Genomic DNA, 18,623 nt, shown 5'->3' with positions numbered 1-18,623 from the left:
CCTCACCCCCTGCACCCTAACCCTCTGCCCCAGCCCTGAGCTCTCTCCCACACTCCGAACCCCTTGGCTCCACCCCCACTACACATCACCTCCATATTGGTGCACATAACAAAATTCATTCCGCACATGGATATAAAAAATTAGAGGGAACATTGCTTATAATGTTCCTTTGACTCGCCTGCACTCTGTCGAGTAACCAGTTTCTCCAAGGATTGATCTAGCATGTAGCATCCCACATTTCTGAGCAGCTAAATAGATTCATAGACTTTCAGGCCAGAAGGGACCATTGTGATCATCTAGTCTGACCTCCTGCACACTTGCAGGCCGCAAAATCTCACCCACCCATTCCTGTAATAGACCCATAACCTCTGGCTGAGTTACTGACGTCCTCAAATTATGATTTAAAGACTTCAAGTTACAGAGAATCCACCATTTACTTTAGTTTAAACCAGCAAGTGACCCGTGCCCCATGCTGCAGAGGAAGGCAAAAAAAACCAACCCCAGGGTCTCTGCCAATCTGACCTGGGGCAAAATTCCTTCCCGACACCAAATATGGCTGTCAGTTGAACCCTGACCATGTCAGCAAGACCCACCAGCCAAACACCTGGGAAAGAATTCTCTGTAGTAGCTCAGAGCCCTCCCCATCTAATGCCCCTATCATGTCATTGTAGGCAACCTCACCATACCATCCCCTCCATAAACTTATCAAGCTCAAAGTCACACCATTTAAAAAAAATGCCTCAGAAATGTTTCCTCCTTTTCCCCCAAATAAGGAATTCCCTTCCTCTGTCCTCCCTGCAGCTTCCACAAAAGTTACATTGGCCCAAGGTTGAGTATGGGCAATATTCAGTCCTTCCCCAGTTGTAAGTTTAAGGTCTGATATTGTGTGACCATGCAACGTGCTACAAACAGGAGTTTTATTCTATTCAAAAGAAGCTTTCCACTTGCTTCTAGCTCTGTCAGATCCTGAAATATTAGATTTTAAAGTTATGGCCTTTTTATGTCTAGAAAAGCTACTTTTAGATATTTAAAATTTATTAGTTTTAATTTTCCATTCCCTGCAAGTATGTCCAGTTAAACTTGCTAGGCACTGAGGATGTACAGATGGAGGGATATGAAAAATATATATTTTAAAACATTTTAAAAAAATTGTATATTTTTTCTGTAAAAATATGGGACACATACATAAATCAGGGTGGTGCAGTTATAAAGGTTTTAGCAACATGTGTTTGGGATGACTTGCGTCAGTCTCTCATAGAGTCACCATGCGTGAGCGATGTGGCGCACCCAGAATCACGCCCCAACACACTTTGTATCATCTACATTATCATATATATTCTTTGTTGTGTGTGTGCCTGTGCACACAAACAAATGAGCTGATAGTAGTCCATCTTTCAGACAGAGGTGGCTCTCTCCTCGTTAGCTACTGCAGTGCCTTTGACTATTCTGTTGGCTGAGGTCCAACAAACATAACTGATTACCTCAGCTAACCTTTCTCTCTCCAAATTGGAGGCTTCATATCCAGCATGAACAAAGAAATAATCTAGTTTAAGTATCTTGTTAGACTGGTAACCTTGTGAGAGATATATCAAGGTGAAATTTCACATTTTGTTACTTTTCCCATGTAGTTGGTGGCTCCTAATGTGTATCAAATTTCTAGATTCAAGCTCAATGGGAAAATGGAAGGTAGTAGTATCATTACACCATTACAAGAATCTATTAACTTACATTTTTATGATTCTATTGATATCTAGGGCTGGAAGGGACCTCAAGAAGTCAACTAGTTCAGCCTCCTGCGCTGAGGAAGGACCAAGTGTACCTAGAGTCTAGACCACCCTTGACAGGTGTTTAACGTGTTCTTAAAAACCTCCAATGACAGGGATTTCACAACCTCCCTTGGAAGCCTATTCTAGTGCTTATAACTGGAAAGCTTTTCCTAATATCTAACTTAAAACTCCTTTACTGCAGATTAAGCCCATTGCTTCTTATCCTACCTTCAATCGTTCTCCATGTCCATTGATCATCATCCTCTGTATAGCAGCCCTTAACATATTTGAAGTCTATCAGGTCCCCGCTCAGTCTTCTTTTCTTAAGAATATATATGCCCAGTTATTTTTTATCCTTTCCTCAGAGGTCAAGTTTCCTAAACCTTTTATAATTTTTGTAGCTATCCTCTGGACTCACTCCAGGTTGTCCACGTCTTTCTTAAAGTGTGGTGCCCAGAACTGGACAGTACTCCATCTGAGGCCTCACCAGTGCTAAATAGGAGCAGGACAATTACCTCCCGTGTCTCACGTACAACAATGTTGTTAATACACCCCAGAATTATATTAGCTTTTTTCATAACTGCATTACATTTTTGACTCCTAGTCAATTTGTGATCCACTGTAACTCCCGGATCCTTTTCAGCAGTACTGCCGCCTAGCCAGTTATTGCCTTTTTTGCATTTGTGTGCATTTGCATTTTCCACCTAAGTGTAGTACTTTCCATTTGTTTTTACTGAATTTTACCTTGTTGATTTCAGACCCAGTTCTCCAACTTGTTAAGGACTGTGTAGTGAGGCAGAGTGGGGTATTACTGAGTGCTGCCAACCAAGTGCGGGGGCGGGACAGGAAGTATAAGAATAGGGCCCTGCAGCTCAGTAGAGCCCAGACCAGGGATGGAGGCAGAAAGCCATGCAGGGAGCTGAGCCCTCAACAAAGCTCACGACTTGCCATGTGGAGAAAAGGAAACCCACTGCCCCAGGAGACAGCAGACCCTGGGGAGAGACCAGACCACTGCCTGACTGAGAGCCAGATCCCAGCAGTGACAGAGCAGTGACAGCAGGAACTGGTAAGAAGTAGCTCAGCAAAACCAGATTTTGGTCCAGTTGTGCTGCTGGGACATGAGGCAACAACCACATGTTTCCCCACCAGCCCAGTGGCGTGATCACCTGCCACTGCTAGGTCCCTGGGCTGAGACCCGCTGGAGCCTGGATCCTCCTAACCCCAGCCGCATGCACGGGGCTGGCAGCACACTAACGTTTAGGTCAGTAGGCCAGCGACATTGACTGTCTAATTCTTGCTGTCCGCCCCAGCCAGGAGGCAGAGGGCCATAGAGTGATGAAGTGCTTTGCCTGCACCCAGAGGGCTGGAGCCCTAGTCTCTGCTGTGTACCCTAGCCAGGAGGCTGGGGTTACAAGCTGACTGATGGTGTGTCGATTCCTCTTTTTTGCAGACCTGAACTGATATCTGGGTGATTGTGTGGCCTCAAGGTAGAATGGCTGACAGGCATAACTCCCTGATGCTGCTAAGAGAGGATGCCTTAACCCCAAGAGGGAGGGCAGTTACAGTCATTTTGAATTCTAATCCTGTCCTCCAAAGTTCTTGCAACCCTTCCCAGCTTGGTGTCATCTACAAATTTTATAAGCACTTTCTCCACTCCATTATCCAAGTCATTAATGAAAATATTAGATAGTATTAGACCCAGGACTGACTTGACTGACTTCTGTTGGAGCCCACCAGATACATTTTCCCAGTTTTACAGTAGACCATTGATAACTACTTTTTGAGTACAGTCTTTCAAACAGTCGTGCACCCACCTTATAGTAATTTCATATAGACCACATTTCCCTAATTTGCTTATGAGACTGTCATGTGGGACACTGTCAAAACACTTACTAAAATCAAGACAGATCATGTTTACAGTTTCCCCCCATCCACTAGGCCAGTAACACTGTGAAAGAAGGAAATTAGGTTGGTCTGGCATGATTTGTTTGTTCTTGACAAATCAATAATGGCTATTCCTTATAACCCTATTATCCTCTAGATGCTTTTGAACTGATTGTTTAATTTGGTCCAGTGTCTTTCCAGGTATTGAAAGGTATTGAAAGACTAGGTTGACTAGTCTATAATTCCCTGGATCCTCTTAGTTCCCCCTTTTAAAGATAGATGCAGTGTTTTTCCTTCTCTAGTCTTCTGGGACCTCAACTGTCCTCCAGGAGTTCTCAAAGCTAAGAGCTAACTATTCCAATATTGCTTCAGCTAGTTCCTTAAGAACCCTAGGATGAATTTCATTAGGTCCTGCTGACTTGAATACAACTAAGTTATCTAAATATTCATTAACCAATTCTTTCCCTATTTTGCTTTGTGTTCCCTCCCCCTTGTTGTTACTATTAATTCTATTTAGTATCTGGTCAGCATCTTATTAGCTGATGATAAAGGAAAGATGCAAACTAGATGGCTCTCATCTTCAAATAACTGCTCTATCTGCCAGTCTACTTATGGGATGCTCATGTAGAGGCTGATATTTGAAAAGATTGTGTGAAGGGGAACCCAGATGGAGGTAGCTTCAGGCAATGCTGTTTGATCAGCACCACAACTATCTTCAGCTGAAGAGCTGTGCTAGTGTCCACAACAGCAAACTATGGGGAGGAGAGAAGCATCTGGTGCTTTTGTTTAGTACAGCTCCCTCTGGTACCATGGCAATGGGTACCAAAGAGAACAGGAAGCAGTACCAGAAGGAGCTGAGCTCTGTAATGTCCAGGGGAAAGCCAAAAGAGTGGATAGTATGGGGCTTATAGCAAAAGGGCCTGAAGTTCTACTCCTTACAAGGCTAGTGATTGAGAGGAAGCAAAGAGAGTTTGGCAGGGACTGTGGGTAGGAGAGTACTGAGGGGAGGCTGGGGAGAACTAGGGGGAGCTAGTAAGTGCTCAGGAAGAATTATAGGTAGACGAGAGCTTGAGAAGGGCGCAGAATGGGGTAGCTGAGGAGGTTAATGATCCGAATGGGAGGGCCAGATGGCAAACCTTGGTCCTTCTGTGAGGACTGCTCTTGTTTTGTGAGCCTCTTCTAGTTCAGTATGGTAACTCATGTTTCTGTGTAGTCTTCCTCCTCTATGTGTTAAGTACACTGGAATAGAAGAAACCCACAGTGTAGGGTGACCAGATGTCCCGATTTTATAGGGACAGTCCCGATATTTGGGGATTTTTTCTTATATAGGCTCCTATTACCCCTTACCCTGATTTTTCACACTTGCTATATGGTCACTCTACCTCAGTGTAACACTAAATATATCTGAGGAAACTTGAAACATTGTAGGATTTATGTAATTTAGTGTTTCCAAAAGTCAGTGTGACACAAGAACCCCTGAATGCTGACTGGCAAAGGGGTTACAGGAATATTCAGGTTCTGGTATGTACATTCGAGTTCACCAAAGAATGTCATGTGGGCTCTTAAATGAAAGCCAATGTCAAACTGGACCTTAATATCCTTGTGAAATGTATATACGGATACTATGTAAGGAGTTATGTATGTAAATTGAAAATATATTTTAAAGTCTGTATCAAGGTAGTAGTCACCAGCAAAGATGAAAAATAGATGGGAAGGAATGTGTAGCTCTGTGTCGGGATGTAAATTAAGCATTGTAAGCTAACAAAATGGATGCCTAGTTACATACATATTCAACAAGAAAGGAGCACACAGGAAAAAACAAGCTAGAGGGGTGGAGGGAGGTATTCTGGCTGTGTACAAAGACAATAAACTTTGGGGGTATATCTAAGAGGGGAAATAAGACACCCCCTCATCCTGCACTTACAGAGTCAATGGACAGTATATTTGATTCATGAAAACAGGATCTCAGCCAACCTTGCTTGAAAGCTGCAGAGAACTTTGAGGTTAACCTGTTAGTTTAGTGTTTAGAAAGCATGTTATGGTTTTGTTTTGTATGTAACCATTTGTTTCTAATATTCTTAGTCACTATCACTTGAATCTTTGACAATAAACTTACTCTGGTTTTCACTATAAATATATTTCAGTGCTGTGGAGTTAAGTACAGTGCTGATCCTGATTTGAATCTTACAAGTTGGTGTGCATACTGTTCCTTTGGGGACAGAAGGCCTGGTATTTCTGTAAGCAGTCAGTGTCGGGGCTGCATATCACAAGGGAATGCTTCAAAGGGATTGGGGTGCACCTATTATTAAACTGCAAGGCAAAGCGCTAGCATAGCCCGGAGGAGTGTTTGAGTGGCTAACAGACTGGTGATATTAGGGAGCTGATACCCAGCTAAGCACAAGCAAGACTCCCTCATGCTGGAGGTAGGGGGTAACAAGGTAACTCTCAGTTCTGGGTACCCCGCAAACCATCACTGTCAGTGTTTGTGAACAGTAAACCATTCTTATTATTTTACTTTTTATTAACCATTTTTGTAGCACAATTTGCTATGCTTTGAATGAGATATAATAGCAAGGTCTTTGCTACTTGTGGTTATTAAGAATCCCAGAACAGGGTGTTAAGGCCAACGTCCTGTCCAAATAAGGTCAGATAAATAGGTTCTTTGTATTGTACCTGTACCAAATTTTCCCCTGTGATTTCAACTGGCTATAGGATTCCTGCTCACGTCCTTTCCCAAATAATAATGTTGTGTTTCTGTGTGCTGTGAAATAGCTGCCATGGTTGTAAATTCCACACACATTCCTTGATAAATCTGCAGACTTTGGTTATTTTAATCCATGTTTAAAAAAACCCCCACCCTTGTGCCTGCCCAGCCTCAGTGCTGACACAGATGCTGCAGTGTTGATGTCACTGCTCAAAGTGACAAGAAAGCAGCCCCCTGTATCTGGTGCTGCATCCCCCAAGGCACCTTATGGGGCTATGTAACTACACCAGTGGGAAGCGTCCCTGCTATCCAGGCCCACAGCCTCCTTCTCCCAGATAAACCTTAGCTGACGGGCACCAACTTCATACTAGGTATGAGATGTCCTACACTTCCCTATACTGTACATGACATTAGGCTTCTTAGCTAGCTCTTTTCCAAAGTAAAATGGTAAGAATAGTGATGCTTGGAGATAACAATGATAGCCCCAGATTCTTGTAGTTATTCCACCATGAATATTTCCAGTGGTGCTCCTGTAAATTACACCTGTTTTTATGGAAGGGAAGCTAAGGACAGGGGCTCAGTTTAGGAGCTTAAACTCTGGTCTTATTCTCTATGCCAAATCTCTCTGCCCAATTGCAGTAGATATGATCCTTCCTCAGCACCGTCACACTGCCTGCTTTCTGTAGACACATGACTTGTAACCTGTACTGACCTGTCAGGCTCTGCAAGCCTCAGCATATGAAATATGGTTCACAGCAAGGTTCAATTGTTCTTGACTCCCGAGTTAGGATCATAATTTGCATGCTTTATAGTTGCATAACTGGCAGTGTCAGGACGTCAGAGGCTGACAGCCAGGATTACGCCAGTGGGAGAGGAAAAGGAAGGCAGATGGGTTTAACACTCCAGCATACTGCAGCTGTCTGATTTCAAGTGCTCAGTTTAATACCAAAGAACACCCAGTGCCAGCCAGGACATTTTACTTTATTTAAATATGATTTCACTGATTTATTTGTTAGGCATTAAAACTCTCTATTGGAGTCCTTGTCCTAGGTAATGTTGTTGGAAAACATCTTTCATTGATACTCATTTGCCCATAAGTGGCACCACACAACCCGGTGTAATGCACCTGGTATTTAAGTCTCAGGGCTTGATTCTTGACAGTGTAGGCTTGGACTCAGTATCGTGCATATAAACATAATGTAAAAGGTGCAGGGGACATGATCCTGTATTTGAGAGTGTCCTGCTCTGCAACCACCCCTTCTTCCTGCCTAGCAGCAGAACTGAGGCAAAAGAGGAGTATGCACAGCTAAGCTCTTCATCTGCGTGCTAAGGATCCCACTTAAGTCAACACACACGCGCGCACAGTAAGGGAGTGGACTCGGAGTGGAGGTTTCACTCTCTGTAGAGGACTTGCACCTATTCTTCAGCCTTACTTGTGCCCACACATAGTGTCTGCTCACACTATCTACAGAATCTGTCAACCTTCACCTCTCTACAGTGCACTGAAGAAAGATTTGCAGGATCAAGACCTTTATGTTACCTCCATAGGTGAGGGATTTAGGGCAAATAGGTGTACCTTAGTACAAACCTCTATTACCAGCTCCTGATGATACCATGTTGTACCTCAAAAGAAAACTGCAACTCTTAAAAATAGCTTTCCAGCTTCTTCAAAGGCAAAATGAATGCCACTCGACAGGAGCTCTCCCCTTCTTCCTTTCCATCTTCCTCACTCCCTTCCTCTCTCTCTCCTCCCCTCCTGTCCTTCACCCTTTGCCTCCAAACTCATACTGATAAAGTTTTGGCATAAAAGTTTTAGGTGCTAGATGAGTATAATTTTTAGAGATGAAAACAGCATTGCAGTTTAAGGTGAGATGAGATGAATTGGTAGATATAATTTTGCTCAGTATTCTCTCTGCCTGGTAGCTCTGACATTGCTTCCCTGTTGTTCAGCTTAGGCAATCCTCACCACCCTCTTGCTTTTCCTCCTTACCTTTGTATCCATTGTTCTTCCAAGGTTTTCACTTCAGATTTTACTGATACTGGGGGTCCCTTGCGAGATAATACATTCACATTCAGAGGTTTGCTTCTGCTGTCTCGATTTTTGAGTGAAGCTATGACAGAAAAGAGGGACAATCTTTACATGTACTTCGGGTAACAACTGGTTTGAATTGAAGGAGGTGGGAGAAAGCAGGGACTTACACAGACTGGGCTGCATTTTGATTCCTAAGACTCAACTTTTCAAACAAGCAGGCTTGAGGTCCATATGCATACACTTGCCTGCAGATGATTACGCGTGCATTTACTCCAATTACATATGCAATCAAATGAGAAAATGAATGTAGACATACAAATGCATTTTTGTGCATGTAAGTGGACTTTTAACTGCTGAAACCTTGGCCCCCAGCAGCCAGTGACTTGATAGGGTTACCTGTGGACTTCTCTCTTGTGCTGGTATCTGTTTTGCCATGCCAGGACTTTAGTAGCTCTCTCCCTTCCAGGCACACAGTAAAAGAGTTCAGTTTATAGAAAGATAAATGAAGTAAACTTTCAGTAGGAGGAGGAGGAGCTTTACTTTTAATTGCTCCTCCTCTTTCCCTCAAAGGAGCCGGAGTGGCTTTTACAGCGAACGAAAGCTGTGGTAGAAATCCCAATCAAGTTCATGGCTCACTATAGCAATCACAGAAATGGAAGGGTGCATCTCACTTTTGGGGGCTGGATGTTTTCTATTAGATTTACTCTGCACTAAATCCTAACTCTGCTCCCACTTTAAATCAGTAGCAAAACTCTCACTCTTCAGTGAGTGCAGGTCCAGGCCCTAAATGAAGCATGTTTCAGAGATGCCCTCCTGGTTGATGCCACGGGGTCTCCATAAGGAATGGCTGAAGTCCAAGGTTTTGCTAACCTGTGGGACAGTTTCTGAGGGTTCACAAAACTAGCTTAAGTTCTCATACCTTTCTTTCCTCTCATTTAAATGCTCTTTCTCTGCCAGAGGAGCTTGGTTACAAAATCCAACCTCTTTTGCTAGCTAAAGGAAATCTTTCTCCACCCCCCAAACTAGACCCTTGTTTATGCTGGGTATAGTTTCCTTTAGGTTTGTTTTTCTCTCATTCCCATTCTCTGCTCTCACTTCTTGCTTTTCAATTTGGATTTTTCTTCCTGTTCTGTATTCCATCCCACTGTTTTCACTGGTTTTCTCTTCTTCTTTGTTCCAGAGTCTTTCCTTAGTGGAATGTGAACAGATTAACATTTGAGTCAAACTTTTGGACTCATGCTATTCAAACGGGTTTGAAGTTAAGACAAAAGAGCTCACCCATTCCTTGTTTCCAGGTACTTCAGCAAATGCTGTGAGAAGAGGTTCCTGTTATGAGACTAAGGCTTGTGTCAAAGCATACGCTGCCCTGTTGCTGTGAGAGAGAATAGCAGATCCGTCTTGGTGAGGGAGAAGTAGGAGAAACTATAGCTCAGGGCTGGGCTTGCTACAGTGATGCAGGGCAAAGAAGTATTGCTCCTAGTGAATCCTGCTGCGTTGCCTGGTGGAGAGAGACATTGCTCTGAATGACCCTCTTGAACTATTGCTGCAGATGTGCAAGAGAAAAGCCCCGTTCTAAGTGGATCCTACTGCAGCAATGGAATGACAGAGTGGGCATGCAGGAGAGAAGCAGTGCTCTGAGCAGATCAGACTGCACTGATGCTGTAGTGGGCATGTAATGCAGCAGCATTGCTCTGAGCTGGTCCTTCTGCAGTGGTGCTGTGGCAAAACAGAAGAGATGCCATTCTATACACTGGTCCGGTGCAATGATGTTATGGGTGTGCAGGAGCAATGTCCTCCTCTGAGCTGGTTCTGCTGCAGCGTTGTGGTGGTGGGTAAGCAGGAGATGCAGAGAGAACTGCTCTGAGCTCGTTATGCTGCTGTGCTGACAGGGTGGAGGTGAGGTCTGCGTTGGATACAGACAGTCTGTCCAGGAACCTCACTGAGAACAGTAGCAGAATATTAAGCAGCAGCTCCTTGCTCTTGCACTGTCTGCTCATAAGCTGGCTTGGAGAAGGGAAGGAACTTTCCTTGAACACAGTCCGCAGGGCAAAATGAGCCCTTTCACTGATGGAGTCAGGTGAGCCCCTTGGCTGGGAAAGCAGAAGATCATAGAATCATATAATATTAGGGTTGGAAGAGACCTCAGGAGGTCATTTAGTCCAATCCCCTGCTCAAAGCAGGACCAACACCAACTAAATCATCCCAGCCAAGGCTTTTTCAAGCCAGGCCTTAAAAACCTCTAAGGATGGAGATTCCACCACTTCCCTAGGTAACCCATTCCAGTGCTTCACCCCCTCCTACTGAAATACTGTTTCCTAGTATCCAATCTAGATCTCTCCCACTGCAACTTGAGACCATTGCTTCTTGTTCTGTCATCTGCCATCACTAAGAACAGCCGAGCTCCATCCTCTTTGGAACCCCCCTTCAGGTAGTTGAAGGCTGCTATCAAATCCCCCCTCACTCTTCTCTTCTGCAGATTAAATAACCCCAGTTCCCTCAGCCTCTCCTCGTAAGTCATGTGCCCCAGCCCCCTAATCATTTTCATTGCCCTCCGTTGGACTCTCTCCAATTTGTCCACATCCCTTCTGTAGTGGTGGGCCCAAAACTGGACACAATACTCCAGGTGTGGCCTCACCAGTGCCGAATAGAGGTGAATAAACACTTCCCTCGATCTGCTGGCAATGCTCCTATTAATACAGCCCAATATGCCATTGACCTTCTTGGCAACAAAGGCACACTGCTGACTCATATCCAGCTTCTCGTCCACTGTAATCCCCAGGTCCTTTTTTGCAGAACTGCTGCTTAGCCAGTTGATCCCCAGCCTATAGCGGTACATGGGATTCTTCCTTCTTAAGTGCAGAACTCTGCACTTGTCCTTGTTGAACCTCATCAGATTTCTTTTGGCCCAATCCTCCAATTTGTCTAGGTCCCTCTGGACCCTATCCCTACCCTCCAGCATATCTACCTCTCCCCTCAGTTTAGTGTCATCTGCAAACTTGTTGAGGGTGCAATCTATCCCATCGTCCAGATCATTGATAAAGATGTTGAACAAAACCAGCCCCAGGACCAACCCCTGGGGCACTCCACTTGATACTGAATGCCCACTTTCTGGAGAGAATCTCCCAGGCCTCTGTTTGGGGGTGTGGGAAATGTCCGTTATGCTGACAGGAGAAGCATGGCTCATTTGCCGGGGATGGGGGAGTGTGCTCTTCAGCTGGATGACAGAGTAGAAAGCTTCTGTGGCCTGTCTCACACTCAGCCCATCTAGAATATAATGTATATGTTGGAGCACGTATCCCTGGCAACTCTGCCTTTCTGTTCTCTCTGTTGATTTCCCCAATGCTCTGTGCAGTTCTTCTTCTTTTGTACAGGTCTCGCTTTCTCCACTCCATCCTCGCTGTGTGCTCCTGCAAACTGGCTCCCTCCTTGCTTGCCGCATGGCTTTCCCTGCTTACACTATTTTTTCTCTCAGAGAGAGGCAGAACATAGGTTCCAAACCTGCTCAGGTTCTCTGCAATGAGAACGTGTTTAAAGAGTCGGCTATTTGGCAGTTCCAGTCTAACTACTAGTAATCTATTGGCACTAAAATTCCTGTTGTGGAAGATGGGCAAGGACTGGTCCTCAAACAAGAGTTCTGGAATCCCCCACTTTCTCTAGTGTTGATCTGCCAGGAGCTCCCTCCGCACTGGCCTGCTCCCTCTTTTCCCATCATTCCCAATTGCAGTGGAAAAAGGAAGAGAAGTGACTTCTGGGTCTGGTACTCACCTACAGCATGCCTAGCATTCATCCCCTCTCTGTTATTCCTCTCTTTCTGCCTGCTCCGTAGCCTCATGGACTGATAATACTTGGAATTTCTTTGAATGGCAATGTAGTGAGTCTGTGACTCACTGTCCTGGGTCACATGATCAGCACTCTCTGCCTTCTCCTCATCCTCAGAATTCACACCCGGCTGTGAGGCTGTCTGCTGAGAACTGCCCTTCTTGACACCACTGGCTGCTTTTCTGCAATGCCTTTCCACCTCTTCCAGTTCTTCTGTCTCCATGACAACAGATATGATTGTTTAGGAACAGAACAGCTTCAGACCTGTAACCTCCATAGACTTCATCAGATCTCTCTGCTTTAGAATCAGAAACAAAACAAAAAAAACAGAGAAAGTTCCACTTAATTCAGAAATCAGAGTGCGCCATCCATCTACAATGATACAGAATTTGCCACCTGCCTTGATTTTTTTGGTTCATTGTGATTATGGGGGCCATCCCACATCTTCCAAGCCTTATTGATGTGTCTTGAACATTAATTTGGACTAGCACATCATCATCCCATATGAAACAAACATCACAACAATGATGAGTTTGTTATTCAGAACAAATTATTTAAAAATGGGAACTCTACTGGGTAGTGTCATAGAATCATATAAATGTAGAACTGGAACGGACCTCAGTAGGTCATGTAGTCCAGTCCCCTGCACTGAGTCAGGACTAAGTATTAGTTAGACCAGAGGCTCTCAAACTGGGGGACGCACCCCCTTGGAGGGTCATGGAGTATATTCTGGGGTGTGTGTGAGAAGCTTTAGGGGAAACTTACTGTGCACATTCAGAGCTGGCCGGAGAGCAGCAGCTGCTGGCCAGGTGCCCAGCTCTGAAGGCAGTACTGCCGCCAGCAGCAGCGGAGAAGTAAGGGTGGCACGGTATTGCCCAGCCAGCAGCTGCTGCTCTCTGCTCTGCCTTCAGAGCTGGGTGGCCAGAGAGTGGTCGCTGTTGACTGGGTGCCTGGTGGGTAGGGAAGGGAGCATAAATAACTACAAACACAAAGAAGGGGGCAGGATCAAATAAGTTTGAGAACCACTGATCTAGCCCATCCCTGACAGGTGTCTGTCTAACCTGTTCTTAAAAACCTCCAATGACAGGGATTCCACAACCTCCCTAGGGAACTTGTTCTGGTGCTTAACTACCCTGATCGTTAGGAAATGTCTAGCGCGCATTAAAGCAGCCCCGGGCGCCCTAACTCATGATGCGTCCACACTGGCAAGACACGTAGAGCGCCCGGACTCCGCTCCTGGTAATCTACCTCCATGAGAAGCATAACACTTGACACACCCTGGCTGGAGTGCTGCAGCACCAGTGTGGATGCCCTAGTCTATTAATGCCCTCTGATCGGCCTCCAGAGGTGTCCCACAATGCCTGTTCTAGTCACTCTGGTCATCACTTTGAACTCTACTGCCCTTCCCTGAGGTGACCAACCATCAGACCCGCCTTTTAAATTCTCTGGGAATTTTGAAAATCCCCTTCCTGTTTGCTCAGCCAGGCGTGGAGAGCTCTCAGCGAATCTTTCCAGGTGACCATGCCTCCACGTGCCAGGCGATCCCCACTATGGAGCAATGGCGAGGTGCTAGACCTCATCAGTGTTTGGGAGGAGGAAGCTGTCCAGTCCCAGCTGTGCTCCAGCCATAGGAATTACAGTACCTTCGGGCAGATATCAAGGGACATGATGGAAAGGGGCCATGACTGGGACGCACTACAGTGCCGGAGTAAAGTGAAGGAGCTGCAGAATGCCTACCGCAAAGCCCGTGAGGCAAACCGCCACTCCGGCGCTTCCCCCATGAGCTGCCGATTCCACAAAGAGCTGGATGCAATACTTGGGGGCAACCCCACCTCCACTCCGAGTACCACCATGGACACTTCAGAGCCCAGTTCAACAAGGCAGAAGGAGGAGGAAAGCAGTAGAGAGGGTGCTGAGGAGGAGGGGGACAGCCGGGTATCCCTAGATGCATGCAGCCAGAAGCTGATTTCAAGCCAGGAGGAAGGTAGCCAGTTGCAGCGGACGGTGCTTGGGGAAGAACACCAGAGGAGGGGCCCAGTAAGCAGCTTTTATTTTGGGAAGGAAGTTGTTCGGTGTGGGCTCTTGGGGCAAGCAGGGTTAGGGCTGCATGCATGCCTAGATGCGGACTATCTCACATCACGGTAATCGGCCTCAGTGATCTCTTCAAAGGTCTCATGCAGAAGCTAGGCAATCCGCTTGTACAGGTTCCTTGGCAGAGCTACTGTGCTCCTTGTCCCAGTAAGGCTAACATGTCTGCGCCACTGTGCCATGAGGGGCGGGGGGACCATTGCTGCACACAGGCAAGCTGCATGTGGGCCAGGGCAGAAGCCACATTGCAGTAGAAGACCCTCCCTTGCTTCCCAGGTCACCCTCAGCAGCGAGATATCTTCCAGGACAAACTCCTGTGGAAAATGTGGGGACAGTGTTCAGTATAGGGGCCCCCTGCTACTGTTGGCTCTCCGCCAAGGCACAGAACCCCAGAGGACAATACGGCTGTGAAACAATCAGTTATGTTTGACCCTATGCTTACTCACCATTTTGGGGCTCCTGTGGGTTATGTGTGCTCGTTTTGGAATGGGCAATTTCTTCTACTGTGTACACTGTGCTTGTCTTTAAGTACGGGGGAATCATTGCTCTGTCTGGTGTAAACAATGCTGCCTCTGGTAAGTGTTGCATTTTGGCTTTATAGATGCAACCTTGAGATCCCAGCCATCCTTGTTATTAATGGCTGAAAGACTCCAAAGAATCAGTAAGCATCCACAAAGAAGCAAAGAGGACATGCTGCATGAGGTCATGCACCAGACCCTTAATGAAAATCAAAAAGTGCAGGAGTGGCTGGAGAGTGAAAGGAGGGTCTGCCAGCAGAATGTGGATGGCCGGCACCAAAGCACAGAGCAGCTGCTAAGCATCATGGAGTGCCAAGCAGACTCGATACAGGCGCTCGTAGCAATGCAGGCGCAGCACCTCCATGCCCACCCCTGCTTGCAGCCCGTGTCCCAAAACTCTTTTCCTTGTGCCCCCATGTCACCGCCAACCCACTTTCCCCAACATCTGGGTTCTTATTGCCACCAGTTGCCTCCAACACTTGTAGCTTCACCACCCAGCCCTGCAAACTACGACCCTTACTCACTGCACTCAACCCCCATCACCATGCATTTTAGCCAGTCTGAAGTGCAGCACTCATTGCATGGCACTCCAGACAGGAAGGCTGAGTATGATAACAGGACATACTCAAATCTGTGATTGTCCCATTCCCCACCCCACCCCACCCACTTCCCTCATCCCACACTGCACAGATGTCTCATGCCCTTTCTGTTTCCCAAGCAGTTCTGTTTCTTTTCAATAAATGAATTTTTTGGCTTTGAAAACATTCTTTATTATTGCATTAAGTAAAAGATACCATAGCCCAAGAAAGCAACAGGCACTGCAAGTCAGTGCATCATATGTAGCAAACAGAGATTCCTACTAACATTGGAACCACTGCACTTCACTCCCGTGCAGGGCACCAAACATTAGTGGTGGCTTTCAGCCTCAAATTGGTCCCTCAAGGCATCCCTAATCCTTGCAGCCCCATGCTGGGCCCCTCTAATAGCTCTGCTCTCTGGCTGTTCAAATTCAGCCTCCAGCTGTTGAACCTCCAAGGTCCATGCCTAAGTGGATCTTTCACCCTTTCCTTCACAAATGTTATGGAGGGTACAGCACGCGGATATAACCGTGGGGATGTTGTCATCAGCCAGGTCCAGCTTCCCATACAGAGAGCGCCAGCAGCCCTTTAAACGGTCAAAAGCACACTCCACAGTCATTCTGCACCGACTCAGCCTGTTGAACTGGTCTTTGCTGCTGTCAAGGCTCCCTGTGTAGGGTTTCATGATCCACAGCATTAAGGGTAAGCGGTGTCTCTAAGGATCACAATGAGCATTTCGACTTCCCCTACCATGATCTTCTGGTCTGGGAAAAAAGTCCCAGCTTGCAGCTTCCTGAACAGGTCAGTGTTCCGAAAGATGCATGCATCATGCACCTTTCCGGGCCAGCCTGCGTTAATGTCAATGAAATGCCCACAGTGATCCACAAGCGCCGGAAGAACCATAGAGAAATACCCCTTCCAATTAACGTACTCGGAGGCTAGGTGGGCTGGTGTCAGAATTGGAATATGCGTGCCATCTATCACCCCTCCGCAGTTAGGGAAACCCATTTGTGCAAAGCCAGCCACAATGTCATGCACGTTACCCAGAGTCACGATTCTTCTGAGCAGGATGCGATTAATGGCCCTGCAAACTTGCATCAACACGATTCCAACGGTCGACTTTCCCACTCCAAACTAGTTAGCAATCGATCGGTAGCTGTCTGGAGTTGCCACTTTCCAGATTGCAATAGCCACCTGCTTCTCACTGGCAGGGCAGCTCTCAATCTTGTGTCCTTGCGCCGCAGGGTTGGGGCGAGCTCCTCACACAGTCCCAGGAAAGTGGCTTTTCTCATCTGAAAGTTCTGCTGCCACTGCTTGTCATCCCAGATTTGCATGACGATGTGATCCCACCACTCACTGCTTGTTTCCCGAGCCCAAAAGCGGCGCTCCACAGTGGTGAGCATGTCCGTGAATGCCACAAGCAAACTCATGTCATATGCGTTATGTGAGTCGACATCATCGTCGGACTCCTCACTATCTGTAGCTTAAGGAGTAACTCAATTGCAATTCATGACATGCTGGCAAGACCCATCAGCATAGTCCTCAGCAGTTCAGAATCCATTCCCGCAGACCAAAAGAGAAGACAGAGTGTGCAGGACAAAAAACATTGAAAGATGTCACCAAATGTGGTGGGAAGCATAGGGATTGCTGGGATGCGAACTGATGCATCACGGGACATTGGGGCAGGACCCAGAATGCCCTGCACTCCCCACCCCTTCCCACAAGCCACAGCGCCAGAATGGGAAGAGGTGCTCTGTGGGATAGCTGCCCATAATGCACCGCTCCCAATGCCGTTGCAAGTACCACAAATGTGGCCACGCCAGTGCGCTTGCAGCTGACAGTGTGAACACACTGCAGCGCTTTCCCTGCTGCGGTCTCTGAGGGCTGGTTTAACTCACAGCACTCCACATCTGCAGGTGTAGCCATGCCCTAAGTCTCCCTTGCTGTAATTTAAGCCCATTACTTCTTGTCCTGTCCTTGGTGGTTAAGGAGAAAAATTTATCACCCTCCTCTTTATAATAACTGTTTACCTCTCTATAGGGTTCCTTTAATGTAAGAAATTGACCCCTTTCTTGTGTCCTGTGAGACATGTTATTTCCCAATCACTTACTCACAACACATACCTTCCTGTGATGCAGACACGCGCAGAGTCCCTAACTACTTGTGTTGAGGAGAAATTACTAGCCAGGTTTATTTGACAACTGGGATTGCAAATGCAATATGATTTTATTTCCCAAAGGCTTCCTTATATGCTCCTTTAGTGAAACATGAGCATTCTGCCACAGAGGACCCTGGCAACCCTTGTGCTATGGTATTTGTATATGGACATGACAGTATTCTGAAGCACCTCAAGCAGACCAGCCTCTCTAGCAGCCAAACACCTGGTACTATCTAGGGATTGCCCAGGATGACTGTCAAGTCATGGAGCATCACATGGATAAGTCATGGAGCATCACAGGTAGTTCTTACCCCTCATCACTCTGATAATTTGCTGGGCCACAGAAATGGGGCGCAACCCCTACTCTTGCAAAAGGTGCCTTGGGCTCTGTAACTCTTAGGAGGCTGGCTGATCCTGAACAGCTTTTAAGCCTTCTGCTCTAGATGATTCCTATGGGTTTCAGGAGTGCTTTGCTGGAGAGGAGGAAGGGCTATGGATTATTTGGGAGTGTGACGCTGTATGATTGAACTATGACCATGTATATCAATGTTGCTACCACTGTTATACAATTGCAACAAATCTTATACAAAGTATCAGAGTAACAGCCGTGTTAGTCTGTATTCGCAAAAAGAAAAGGAGTACTTGTGGCACCTTAGAGACTAACCAATTTATTTGAGCATGAGCTTTCATGAGCTAGTGAGCTGTGAGAGGGGGAGAGGGTATACCACATGGGAGAGGGTATTCAAGACCCTGGAAACATCTCCATTTTGTCTTCATATCCTGCTTCATTTCTCTGGACTAGATTCTAACAAGGAAGCTATCAACAAGGACTGATGACCCCCAAGCTGTTTGGGTAATTTCCAGAGAGACATTTGCAAACCAGCAGTTTATTCCATCACTGCTACATACCTTGCTGTGATTGTATGTATATAATCAATTAACCATTTAAACTCTTTTCTGCTTCTTTCCTCTTAAAAATAAACCTTTAGATTTTAGCTACTAAAGGATTGACAATAGGCTGATTATTGGGTAAGATCTGAGTTATATAGTGACCTGGCTATGTGGCTGATCTTTTG

The 18,623-nt window shown here is 46.2% G+C and overlaps 2 protein-coding genes across 11 annotated transcripts in view; one reads left to right on the top strand and one right to left on the bottom strand.

Annotated features, from left to right (window-relative positions):
* NEU2 (neuraminidase 2) overlaps window positions 1-18,623 on the top strand; it is a 75,875-nt gene that overhangs the window by 17,370 nt on the left and 39,882 nt on the right. The window lies entirely within an intron of this gene.
* Window positions 1-18,623, bottom strand: part of NGEF (neuronal guanine nucleotide exchange factor) — a 106,742-nt gene that overhangs the window by 65,893 nt on the left and 22,226 nt on the right. For 3 of the 6 annotated variants that reach the window (XM_084638341.1, XM_084638339.1, XM_084638340.1), the window contains exons 2-3: window positions 12,152-12,503; window positions 8,345-8,465 (exon numbers count right to left, since the gene is read on the bottom strand). In XM_084638341.1, coding sequence (XP_084494467.1) covers window positions 8,345-8,465; window positions 12,152-12,428 — 398 coding nt within the window. In that variant the 5' untranslated portion in view covers window positions 12,429-12,503. Of the gene's footprint in view, window positions 1-8,344; window positions 8,466-8,553; window positions 8,647-9,664; window positions 9,895-12,151; window positions 12,504-18,623 lie in introns of those variants that run through there. The other 3 variants (XM_084638344.1, XM_084638343.1, XM_084638342.1) reach the window with 3 other exon arrangements.

Source organism: Lepidochelys olivacea (genome assembly GCF_965140295.1).
Source record: "Lepidochelys olivacea isolate rLepOli2 genome assembly, chromosome: 9".
Classification (NCBI taxonomy): Eukaryota; Metazoa; Chordata; order Testudines; family Cheloniidae; genus Lepidochelys; species Lepidochelys olivacea.
The sequence above is the reverse complement of the archived record's forward strand: the minus strand, read 5'-3'. Positions and strand labels throughout refer to the sequence as shown.